The sequence below is a fragment of the Equus asinus genome, chromosome 21 (assembly GCF_041296235.1).
Source record: "Equus asinus isolate D_3611 breed Donkey chromosome 21, EquAss-T2T_v2, whole genome shotgun sequence".
Taxonomy (NCBI): Eukaryota; Metazoa; Chordata; class Mammalia; order Perissodactyla; family Equidae; genus Equus; species Equus asinus.
In genome coordinates, this window is record NC_091810.1 from 52,374,019 (window position 1) to 52,387,049 (window position 13,031).

The 13,031-nt window shown below is 46.8% G+C and overlaps 1 protein-coding gene across 2 annotated transcripts in view; it reads left to right on the forward strand.

Moving 5' to 3' along the window:
• The window catches only part of FYCO1 (FYVE and coiled-coil domain autophagy adaptor 1), an 83,908-nt gene that overhangs the window by 29,726 nt on the left and 41,151 nt on the right, over window positions 1-13,031 (forward strand). For both annotated transcript variants that reach the window (XM_014852424.3, XM_014852425.3), the window contains exons 9-14: window positions 530-622; window positions 1,353-1,471; window positions 3,734-3,901; window positions 6,609-6,758; window positions 7,441-7,652; window positions 10,426-10,570. In XM_014852424.3, the coding sequence (XP_014707910.1) occupies window positions 530-622; window positions 1,353-1,471; window positions 3,734-3,901; window positions 6,609-6,758; window positions 7,441-7,652; window positions 10,426-10,570 (887 nt within the window). The remainder of the gene's footprint in view (window positions 1-529; window positions 623-1,352; window positions 1,472-3,733; window positions 3,902-6,608; window positions 6,759-7,440; window positions 7,653-10,425; window positions 10,571-13,031) is intronic.

Below are 13,031 nucleotides of genomic sequence, written 5' to 3' on the forward strand. Positions count from 1 at the left end.
TTCTCTGTCCCTTCAGGTGCTATCGTGATAGCAGCGGCAGCTGTAGGGAACTGACTCAGTTTTCACAAAGCCCCAGGAATAGACAAGCTTTTGAGAGCAGTGGTGACCATGTGCCCTTGAGGCTGCACAAAGAAAGAGGGTTCAGAGCGAGCACACAGGTGGGTGGCCACAGACCTTTGGTTTCCAGTGCCAGTCACTTGTCTGTTTGCATGGAGGTCTGTACACTCAGCGTCTCCCCACCTGCCAGTCTTAGACAACTGCTGCGTTTCCACAGATGTGCCTCCCACCCTGTGCAGCTCCATGTGGCTCAGAGGTCACATTTTCCCTTGCAGAAATTAAATTCTAAGTTTGGGGACCAACCTAAGTCTCTTCATAAGCTTGAAAGGGTTTTACCAATAAAGCCCAAAGCTTACTGAATTTGTGGAAAAAAAGAAAGAGGTAGCTTGTTTTTACCTATTTGGGTGAATCGGGCTGAGGGAGTCTCAGAACCAGGACCCCAATTTTGCGACCCCTTTCTCGTCCTCTCCAGGCTGCCACTGAAGAGTGTAGGAGCCTCAGGGGTCAGCTTGAAGAACGAGGCCAGCAGCTGCAGGCTGCCGAGGAGGCTGTGGGGAAGCTGAAGGTAGGCTGCGGCCTGGGCAAGTGCGCTTCGTGAGCCCTGACGAGCAGCTGGCCGATCACTCTAGTGTGCTGGCCTCTGCCTCGTCATTCCCATGCCCAGTGCGTGGGCCTGGCAGGGAGAGGGATCTGGTTTGGTTTTCACTGGACCATTGAAGAGGGCTCCCTCCAGGATGTCCAGTTCCCGAGCGGAAGCCGTCATCAGTCACCTTTGTAGACTCCCTGAGTCTGTGTCACGGCCCCTGTCCGCTTTCTGGACACCTGGCTGGAACTCCCAGATGTGTTCTTCACACAGCTCTTGTGTCTTACGGAAGGGAAGGAAGTCGTCCTTAGCCGTCCCTGCAGACGTGCTCTACGTCAGTGAGTCTGAACGGAGCGGGAGCAGGGTGGTGCTGACACCACAGCCTTCAGGGCAATGACTTCTCTAAACGCGCCCTGCTCCCTGCCACCCGCTCACCCCCCTAGAGAGTCTGATACCTGCCGCCCCGCAGCCCCCACAACCAGTTGCAAGTGATGCTTGAGGGACATAATTACACAAGGGAGGTTGTCACGCTCCACAAATATAGGACAAAGGTTCTCGGCCTCTTGAACTTAAAAACAAACGAGCAAAAGCCCCTCCAGTTAGAAGTGACCCCGCCAGATGGGGTGACTGCTAGAGAGCACCCCAGTGACTTTATGGCATCCTGCATGGGTGTTTGCAAGCTGAGTGTCTTCTACCTGATGTCGTGTGCCAGACCGTCCAGGCAGATATGGGAGAGAAGCTGAGCTGTGCCAGCAGTCACCTTTCAGAGTGCCAGGCCGCCATGCAGAAGAAGGATGAGGAGGGGGCTGCCCTGCGTGAAAGTTTGCACAGGTTAGTTACACAGTCCACCCCCACGGCCAGTGGTGGAGGCGTCAGGGAAGTGGGTGTTTGGTACAGTCATTTAGAAAGTCAGCCACTCATATCAGGTTCAAGAAGTCCTTTTGTAGGAAAAGCCACAGACTCAGCAAGCGCTTGTACCAGAAGCAGACCACAGAGAACCTGGCAGAGTGCCTGTCACAACCCTGTTGAAAGTGGCAGAACCTTACTCTTAATTCCATTTTCTTAGCTTGGACAGGAAGTTCAGTAACTTCATGTTTTGGAAAAACTAACATGAAATTAAAAGTTGGGATATAATGTAATAATAACAGCAAACATTTAAATAATGCCTAAAATGGGGCAGGCACTGTTTTAAATACTTTGCATCTATTTGCCCATTTAATGCTCTCAGCAGTCCTACGAGGATGGTGTTAGTATTTATCCTCATTTTATAGATGAGGAAAATGAGGCTCAGAAGAGTTGTCACTTTCCCAGGATCAGACAGTATGTAAGTGTTGGTAGTAGGATTAGAACCCACACTGTTTGGCTCCACGATCTGTTTTCTCAATAACTGCCCTAAAAAGTATATAGACAGACAGTTTTTCGCTTTGTTTTAGGGTACAGCTGAGTGTATGTGTGCATGTTTTCCCCACTGTGGAGTTTTGACTTGAGCTTTTCCTTATTTCATCTGTGAAGTGAGAAACTACAGGGTTAGGTGTGGGTTCTCCCAAGCTCACCCCGAGAGTGAGTGAGTGTGCCAGGGACCAGGATTGGCTTGTCCTCTTGCAGACTCTGGTGCTGTGTCTGGAGAGTGCATTGTGCTGTCACCCTTTCATCATGATTTTCTTAACCTTTAAGTATGGCCCTCCTTGTGGCCAGCTCCAAGGCCTCCCCAGGCCTCCTCGTCTTCAGGCTTGTGGGCCACCTTGGGTAGTGAGCATGAGCCCACCATCTGGTGATGAGGCCAAGCTTGTCCTGCTGGGGCCCTATTAAAGCAGACCTAGAAGAAGGAGGGCCCGGGACCAAATTGCATGTGTGCCTTCAGCAAAGACAGGCCCACCAGCATATCCTGAGGGCTTAACTTTTCTGCCCATCCCTTATCTCCCCGTCCTACCCACCATCTAGCCTGGGCCCAGGCTCAGTGGGAGATCCAGAACATGCTGAATGTTCAACAACCCGGGTTACATTTCTTCTCATTTGACCTTCCAAAGTTTGAATCCTCTAGGGCTCTGGCTGCCCTTAGCCAGGTACATTCACATGACAGTTTAAACACAGAGAGCCTCCTAAGTTGGTTGTATTTAAAAAATGCTGTAACAGTGGTTATTTCTAAGATCTCAGAGCACTTGTTTTAGCTGCTCAAAGTTGCATAATCCATCTACCCAGGATTGGCTTTTATTTTATTCAGAGTGTGTGTGTGTGTGTGTGTGTGTCTACCCATGAGAACATTTTGGTAGACAGTGTCTAGTGAACAACCTCCTGACAACTTTATACTGGACATGGAAGGGCTGGTTTAGATACAAATTAGTCTCCGCAAAGCCCTCTGTTCAGCGGAGCTCTTATGAATATCTTGCTGGGCCTTGGGGTTTATAGAGTGTCCTTGGAAACCTACTGCCCTGGGGGATAGCTGAGCTGAAAGTGGAGTGGGTAAGGCTAGGAAGATCGTGCCTTGGCCAGCCCTCCATCATGGACTGAGAGACTGCACAGTGCTCGGAGCAGGACTCCTTAGGCCTCGGGGCTGTCAGGCAGAGCACTGGGCAATGCAGATTGAGTGCCTGCTGTGTGCCCCGCGCCAAGCCCATGTGTAGTGTCCCAAAGACACCTGGGAGACAGACTCCTCTGTGTGGTCACCTGCAGGAAGCTACGCCTCTGTTCTTTCTGTCCTGACTCCTTTTCCTTCTTGGAACCCCCACCCTCCATCACCAGCCCATTAGCCTTACCCATTGGGCTCCTCTCATGGCTTCAGTCCGTGCCCAAGAACCAAGTGTGCAGATTCGACTCACCTTGGGGTGTTCCTGGAGACCTGAGGTCAACCTGCTCTCCTGGAATGCCCTTGTATTTGGTGTGGGGAGGTGGTGGTGTGTGGAATTTGGGTGTATGAGGGGAGTCTTGAAGGCTAGGGGAGTGCCCCACCTGTAAGTGGGGAGTGCCGAGGGGCACTGGGAACGGGGAAAGGCTGGGAGGGCAGCAGGACCCCTGATTAGAGGCCTGGGTTAGCCCAGAGGCACAGGGAAGCTGGAAGTAGTAGATAATCAGGAAAACTTACCACTCCTCCACCAGAACCCAGAAGGAACTTGAAAAAGCCACGACAGAAATCCAAGAATATTACAACAGACTCTGCCAGGAGGTGACAGACCGAGAGAAGAATGACCAGAAGATGCTTGCTGACCTGGATGACCTGACTAGAACCAAGAAGTACTTGGAGGAACGGCTGATAGAACTGCTCAGGTGAGTGTTGGGACAAACAGGTGACAAACAGCTCGATTTTTCTTGAAAGAAATGCAGCTCTTCCTGAAAGAACCCCTCAAGGGAAATGGGCCCCTGTCTGCATGCGTTCTGTTGTTAAGGGCCCATGCATACAGGGTCTGCTCAGGCTTTGGCAGCCTTGCGAGTGTGGATTTCGGTGTTCCCACTAGTGCTCGTCTAGGTTTGTGTTTTCATATTGCTGTGTAATTATTTTCAAAATCTCTGTGTGCTTAGCCCCAGAGTGGCAGTAAATGATGTTCAGTATCTGTGGGAGTTTCCCCAGTCACTTGCCCCTCTTTTGTGAGCGCATTTCTCCTTCTCCTCCATCCCTCTTCCCCTAGCAGCAGGGTCCCAAAATCCAGGGCCTGCAGCGAGCAGGCAGCTAACGGAAATGTGAGACCTGGGCCGGGAGGGGACTCAGGAACCGGAGGACAGAGCACACTCCGCTCCTGCCGATTGTTGCCGATACAGTTGTCAGACCACCTTATTTCTTAAAGAAAGGGGAAACCCGGATTTTTATGTGAAATTGTCCTGAGTTTTAAATGTTGGCAAGTCATTCAAAAAAATTTTTTTACTTTTTCTTCTGGAAATTTTCAAACATAGGAAAATAGGATAGCATAACACACCGTTGTGTACCTGTCACCCGGCACCAACATTCTTCAACTTGTGGCCGATCTTGTTTCATCCAGAGTCCCACCCATTTCCCCCACCTCCCCAGATTATTTTGAAGCAAATCCCAGATGTCAGATCATTTCATCCTCAAATGTTTCAGTATATACCCCTCCAAGACAAGGACTCTCCCTTTTAAACAACCAAGGTATCAATACCATACTTAAAAATTAACCGTAATTCCTAATATCATTAAGGATCTAGTCAGTTTCAAATTTTTCCAATTCCCTTATAATTTTTCCTAATCAGGACCTAAATTAGATCCATACATTGCACGCTGATATGTTTCTTAGATCGCCTTTAGTCTATGGGCTCCCCCACCACCTCCCTAACTTTCCTTTTTTCTTTGCAATTTACTTTTGAAGAAGCCAGGTCATTCACCTGGCAGTTTGCCATGGCCTGGATTTTGCTGATTCCCTCACCATGGTTTCATTTAATATGTTCTTCCAACCTTTGTATTTCCTATAAATTGATATTTAGAACTAGAGCAGTGGTTCTGAACCCTAGCTGCACATTAGAATCACTAAGGGAGCTATTAAAATGATACCCATGTCCAGACTCCATGCAAACCAACTGAACTGGAATTTCTGGAAGTGGAGTCCAGACATCAGTGAGCCAGAGTTGAGGACCACTGCTCTACTAGAGGCTTATTCAGACTCAGGTTCAAAATTTTGGCAAGAACACTTCATAGAATTGGTTTAGAGTTTTCGGTCTTCCCTTCAAGAGCCATGTAAGATCTGATTAGCCATTTCTTTGCAATGTTGGCAGTCATGGATAAGCAATGCCTAAATCTACTGATTCATTTGGGGTTGCAAAATGGTGATTTTCAATTGTAACTAATTTGGAAGTTTAAAAACTCTGGCTACTTGTCATCAGTTTGCACACTTGGAACTCAGGGCATTTGTGACCTCTGAGCTCAGACATCTCCCAAGGTATGTGCTGGGAAGGCCCAGATCCTGACAGCATTCCCACTTCCCACGGTGTGGGTGCCTGGCCTCCTGGGGTCAGACGGGACAAGCTGGACCAGCTGGGAAAACAATGCTGGTCCAGAGAACGAATCTTCCTGCTTCCTGACAATTTCAAACATCCTTGAAAAGCCAATCAATTCCATGTTCTGGCTTTTGTATTTAAGGGGAATCGTCTGTGGTTGATTTGGAGTCCCTGGCTGGTGATGGAGGCAGTTTCTCTCAGAACTTAAGTGTCTCTGGTGTTAGCCATCAGTGGATGAGGTGCTTCTGGGGCCACATAACCCTCAGGATAGTGGCTGGGGTTCATCCTGGAAAGAACTAAATTTTCTCATGTCAGAAGCCATAAGCCCTAGAAATGACCATTAGCAGCAATACGAAAGTCTCTATACACATCTTCCTGCTGCATCAGGCATATTCGGACACTGCTGGACCTTCCTGAAGAGGCTCCCACCTCTTTTAGTCTTGCTTCTTGGAGTAGCTGTACTGTCTCTCTGAGGAGTGGGGGAGATTAACATCCCATCAGATTTTCAGACTGGGAAATCTTTAATCTTCTCCAGTGATTATGATTAGTTGTTACTTGAACAAACCATAAAACCGTAAAGGGCCCTGAGCGCCTTTAAGATTTGGGTGGGTAGTACATTTGTGGTCCTTGGGCTCACAGCATACAGACTGTCGTGTAATCATGGCAGCACGTTATAGCTTAAACTCTCAGTGGCCATACGCTCCTCGTTTAGACGCCTGAGCAATGTGTGACACTTGTCGATGCTGGCAAGCTCTTTGCAGTTGCCAGAGCCTTCCATGTACATAGTGGGCCTCCTGTGCGCCTTCGCAAGTTTGATGTCAGTTAAGGGTCTGCATGTTTGAGGGTCCTGCTGAGTCTGGGACTGAGGCAGGGTGACAGAGCACAGTGAGAGTGGCGGTATTTCCGGGGTAAAGCAAATCTCCTTCTGTGTCTTGGGAAATTTGGAATCAATCTTTTGAAATGAATCAGGGATAATTCTATTGTTTTCACAGCTTCTTTTTTCTCTTTTACCAATGTGACTTTGTCCCAGGGACAAGGACGCCCTCTGGCAGAAGTCAGATGCCCTGGAATTCCAGCAGAAGCTCAGTGCTGAGGAGAGGTGTCTCGGGGACACGGAGGCGAACCACTGCCTCGACTGCAAGCGGGAGTTCAGCTGGATGGTGCGGCGGCACCACTGCAGGTCAGGGCTGCTCGCAGGCCGGCGCCAGAACCCCAGCAGGGTCCAGAACCAGGGCAGTCGTCTCTGAGCGAGGAATCCATGTGGGCATTGGCACGGTGGCTGGTTGCCTAGGAAGAGCATGTTGCCTTTTGGTTGTAAGAGGCCCAGGCAAGGAGGGTTTTAGGCAGGGTCCTAGCAGGACACTCAGGGATCCCTGAAAGGTAAGAGTTTAATACAGGGGTGTGGGCAGAGTCCAGCAGACCCACAGGGATGTGGAGTACCCAGAGACCAGCAGCCCCCGGCCCTCCCACAGCCTCCAGGACCGGAGGGAAACAGCAGGGCTGGGGCCAAGGCTTCAGGGAGGAACACAGAGCAAAGACTCTCCTGGGGCCCAGCAAAGGGCAGGCAAAAATGAATCTCGGGCTGGGGCCGGGGGAGATGCAGAATCATCAGCACAGGCCCGGGGAGTCTGTGGTCTCTCAGAGCCTCAGCCCCTGAGGCGTGGAATGCACACCTGCATCGTCGTGTCCAATTATTGGCATCTTATCAAATGGGCCTTAAACCACACTAAAGTGGGGGCAAAGTCAGGTCTGAGGAGAGCCATGTGGCGTCCAGAGCCCAGCACAGAGCCCGTTCCAGCCTGAGCAGATCCCACAGGGCCCGCAGTACGTCATCCTCCTAGCCGTGCCTGTTTCGTCCCCAGGATTTGTGGCCGCATCTTCTGTTACTACTGCTGCAACAACTATGTCCTCACGAAGCACAGCGGCAAGAAGGAGCGCTGCTGCCGAGCCTGCTTCCGGAAGCTCAGCGAGGGCCCTGGCTCCCCTGACAGCGCCAGCTCGGGCACCAGCCAGGGAGAGCTCAGCCCCACACCGTCACCAGCCCATGCTGGGCCCCAGGCCACCGGAAGCCAAGGTCAGGCTCCTGCTGCTGCCCTTGGTGTTCTCTAGGTGCCACCCCCTCAACCGCTACCCCATTGTGTTAGCTGTAATAAGCTTAACTCAAAGCTTTCCAAATCTAGCCATTAAAGAGATGCTAAAAATGTGGTATCACCAATTTGAGACTTTCATTTTGATGTAATTAGGATTGAAAGAGAATTGAAAAGGGAATAAGTTTCTCCTGCTATGATTCAGTGTTATTTAACAGGAGGTCTTTGTACCTCTTAACTCACATACTACCAGTGGAATGTCTCCCACACCTTGGAAAATGCTGTCTCCTGAGCCTCAACCCCGATATCTAACCCTCTCCCAGAGTAACCACAGGCCAGGAGTTGTCTGGAAACGACCACATCCTTCCCTCTCTCTCTGTGGCTCACACTCTCCCTCAGGCCAAGAGGATGTGTTCCCCTTCATGTCCTTTCACTCAGCTCAGTAAAAGGAAGCGGGATTTGGTTTCTGCTGCTTCTGCTCCAAGTGCAGCCTAGCAGAGCAGCTCAGGCTGCCCTCGCAGGGACTGGACTGTGGATGTAGAGTACCAGGGAGGCAGAGCTGAGAGGCAGGGGCAGAAGTGAGTCTCATCTTTGCTCAAGCATCACTGCTTCCTACACCTCGTCCCTACGGACTCCTCCTTGGCCTCTGCCTGGATCCAGGCCAGCCAACCTTCAGAAATACTGTTAGATCTCCTTTTGTTTAACTGGATCATCGAAGAGGTTGGCAGGCCCCATTATTTACATTGAGTACAAAGAACAGCTCAGGGATGGGGGAGTGTACCATGCACAGTGTTAGTAAATCTTCCTCAAATATTTTGCCCATTTTTTAATTTTTTTTTTTTTTAGTTACTGAATTTTGAGTCCTTTATGTGTTCCAGATACAAGTTATTTATCAGATATGTGTTTTACAAGTATTTTTTCTTCCAGTCTATAGCCTGTCTTTTCATTTTCTTTCAAAGAGCAGAAATGTTTTTCAAAGAGCAGAAGTTTTTCATTTTGATGAAGTCCAGTCTATCAATTTTTTTTCGTTGTGGGATCAATTTTTTTCTTTTCTTTTGGTGTCGTATCTATCTTTGCTTAACCCAAGGACTCAAAAATCTTCTCCGATTTTCTCCTAGAATTTTTGTAGTTTTAGGTTGCATATTTAGGTCTGTAATCCATTTTGAATTAATTTTTGTATATGGTGCAGGCTATACATAGAGATTCATTTTTGCTTATGGTTGTCCAGCTGTTCCAACACCATTGGTTGAAAAGTCTATTCTTTTCCCATAGAATTGCCTTTGTACCTTTGTCAAAAATCAATTGCCCTTATATATGTGGGTCCATATCTGGACTTTCCATTCTGTTTCATTTATCTGTGTGCCCTTTCTTTCACCAATACCATGCTGTTGTGATTATCATAGTTTTGTAATGACCTTTAAAATCAGGTAGAATGGGTCCTCTAATTTTGTTCTTTATCAAAGTGTTGGCTATTCTAAGTCTTCTACTTTTCCATATAAATTTTAGGATCAGTTTGTCAATTTCTACAAAAAATCCTAGTGAAGTTTTGATTGGGATTGCATTGAATCTCTAGATCAGTTTGGGAAGAATTGACATCTTAACAAAATTGAGTCTTCCAATCCTTGAACCTGATATAGCTCTGCATTTATTTACGTCTTCTTTGATTTCTTTCAGTGGACGTCATTTTGGATCCCTGTTGCTCATTTTTCTTTCCCTCCTTTTCCTTCCCTCTTCCCTCTGCCAGCCTCAGAAGGCAGGTTCAGGAGTATGGCTGGGTCTATGAAGGGAAACCAATTCCTGGTCCCCTTTTTCAGCCTGTGCCTCAAAACCTCCATTATACAGCCTTCAGACAAGAGGAAGAATGTTCTTCTAAAGCATGGCCTGTCTCAGTAGCCATGTGGCAGGGCTAGCTGGGAACTTGTAGCTCATATGACCTATTCCTCTTGCTAAATAGCCCAGGAATCTTTCCCATGCCCCCAGTCACTGGCAGGTGTTCTAGTGACAACAGAGAGTGACACCATCCTGCCAGAGTGCTGAGGTCACTTGCTTTGATTTCTGACATTTCGTGTCTCCTTGTCTTTCTTTCTGTCTTTCCTTCTTTCTTTCTTTCACCTCAGACCTGCCATTACATTTTCCATGACATATACAGGAGAGGCTTGTGTGTGGGTGACTGCCACAGGAGCATCCATGCAGCATCCTTCCTACTGAGTGGCCCGCAGAGTTGGAAAAGAGTCCCCTGGTCAGAAGCACAATGGTTCCTGCAACTCCTTGAGCAGAAGGAAGTTCTTTCCCACCCCCCAGTGGCTTGGGGGGAAAATGCAGGCCAGGCAGATTCCTGCTTTTAAGGAAGCATGAATAAGTAATGTCTGTGTCTGATGGAGCAAGGATTTAGCAGCACAGAGTATGTTTACTTTTTTGTTAGGTTCTTTCCTGATAAGGTTTTGATAGGTTTTTTTCTTTCTAAATAAGTGGCCTCAGAATATGTAAAAGCTGAAACCTTTCTAATCCCCTAAGGAGCTTAAGAGAAATCTCTTAAATTGTGGATTCAGTTTCATCTGTAGTCCCCTCCTTTGCTTTTCTCAAATGTCCCAACAGCCATTTCTCTCACATCTGAACAGAATGGCTGTCAATTGAGTGAGTGCTTAAAGTGTGCCCTGGTGGCTTGTCCTGCATATCTACACTCTCTCACTTCCCTGAGGCTCCCTCCCCATCCTGTGCATAACTGTTTCTCTTCTCTCCTGATCTGCTTCTGTGGTCCAGGTGCAAACACAGACGGCAGGCCACCAGATGACGCCGTGTTTGACATCATCACAGATGAGGAGTTGTGTCAGATACAGGAGTCCAGCTCCTCCTTGCCTGAAACACCCACTGAAACGGATTCTCTCGACCGAAATGTCGCCGAACAGTGAGTAGACATCACTTCTGTTGGCACAAATAATCCATAACCAACCTGTAAATCAAAATTGGGGTGAGTTTATTGTGAGCCAGAGTGAGGATTAGAACCTGGGAAGGCCTTAGAAGGCGTTCTAGAGAAGCATGGGTTTCAGCACAGTCTTATGTCTTTTTAGAACAAAGAAGATACATTAAACACATCCAGGATGCATTTTCAAACAGGTATTCAGCTGCAGATTAACAGGTCAACATGACCATGATGCCAGGAAAGGGGCTAATCCAGGCATTGCCAATAGGGCATTACCAATAGGGTGTAGGAGGAGAAGTATGCGTTCTTTATCTTAAGAGAGTGCATTCCTTACTTTAGTGGATATGCACATGTACAATGTATGTTTGATAGGCCGTAAGTCAGGCTTTCTAGTTCAAGCCAATCAGTTTTGAACTTGAATAGTTACCCTATATACCTCAATATGTGAAAATCTCTTGTCATTTTCCCCTTTTGATCAATAATCTTTTAAGAGAAAGCATTGCTGATCAAAATATGTCCCTCAATGCCAGAGTGGTTGTTGCCTGCCCTCGGTCCATCATATTCCTTGGTGCTAGGCTTTTATTTTGTTGATTTGCCCAGTCGTCCACGTTGGGGGGAGATAGCTATAGTGGATGAGCATGGAGGTATATATTAACAAGGGAACTCTTTCATAGGTTATGTAATGTTGATTATTTTTAGATTATCACACAGAGATTGCATGTGTGCTTTTACATGACTTCCTACAGTTACACTGTTTATACCAGTTATAGAACAGGTAATCCAATATTTGAAATGATTAGCTCAAAAATGAATTCTTAGATGTAGCCTTAATAGGAAAAGGAGATTCGCCCAGGGCCGTAAGATCGATCAACCATCTCAAGTGGCCAAGCAAACATTACTCTGGTTTGCATGCCAGTCTTACAAAAACGAGTAAAGAAAACAACATTAGTTTGAATATTATCATGAGTACAAGAATTCCAAGAAGTAACAGAAATATGAATTGCAATCCAGATTGTAAAAGGGAACTGGTACTGAAAGGGAGCCAAGCAAACAAATCTAAACTGGGTATAGGATCATTCAAGGCATTTACCTGTTTTTTCATGTGCTTTAACAGAGATGACACATTGGAAGATTCATCAGATATAAAACACAGCACTCAATTTGAATGATTGCATATGTGCCATCTTGGGATGCTGTAACAATATCTAAGGCCATTCTGTTTTGAAGGACGACCTTTCTCATTAAAGTCATTTCAGTATTTAATAGAGCTATCCCTGCTTGACTATTGTTAAGAGCTTATTGAGTAAATTTAGTCAGAGCCTCTATGTGTCATATGACATCTTATAGCCCCAAAGAGGGAACAAATATAGCTGCTAGGTGGTCATACCAGTAGGACACTGAACGAGCCCATCTAGCCTTGAGAAGAGGGAGATTGGCAACAGATGTTAGCTCAGGGCGAATCCTTCCCTGTATCCAGGGGAAGCCCAGAGTGCAGTGCCCTAACCATCCAGGCAGTAGCCAAGGCCAGAGGTTTGTTCCACATAACCACTGAGTTCCATTAGGAGCCACCCAATAAATGCCTGGTCTTTAAGACCAGTCTGTTCCAAACCAATCACTTTCTTTAAGAACAGTCATATTCTGACATGACTCGGTGGGTATCCAGCCCGTCTTTCAAGTGTAATTTGGTAAATTTTGTTTGGAATGATTTCTCTGCTCCCAACATAAAGGTGCTGGTATCTTTAAAGATCCATGACTAGGAGTGAGCCAAACATATCCATCTCAAATTTATGTGAAACCTTTCATAGTTCTTACTGTAATGTCTGGTTTCTTTTGTTCATCTGCAATTTGTCAGGATAATGGGATGGTTTGAGTAACAGAAAAAGAATAGCCATGCCCTGTATCATTAATAATATGGGCTATTGGCCGTGTTTCAGGATCATAATTAATAATATTAGACGAACTGCAAACATTGGAGCTAGATCTTTCCATCGTAATAAATTGCTTTAGAGCTTCCAATCTATGCCTTGAAAGGGGGAGACCCACCAAGGCAACCCTGAGCTGCTAGAAAGTGGAAGTTGGCCACATGTCCAACAATTGGACTGATTTTTGTGTGTAGCAAAGGAATGTGCCCATTGCAGAAAAACATTGCCATCAGAGGCCCATTCAGATGTGGGTTGGAGAAACAAGCATAGTATTAGGAAAATCCTAAATGGCATTTTTTTTAATTAATAATTGGTGTTGCAATTAAGTTCTAATCTATCTTGTAAAGTCAGGGGCGTAAATTATTGCCATAGGAAAAGGTAAGGCAATCTAGAAATTGATTATTTAGCAATTACATAAAGTTTAAACATTACAAGGGTTTAAATGAGGGAATGTAGGGTTAGGAATACAGGCCTAGTCCGCCGTCTTGAGACAGCTGTCTACAACAGATGTCGTCTTCTTCTCA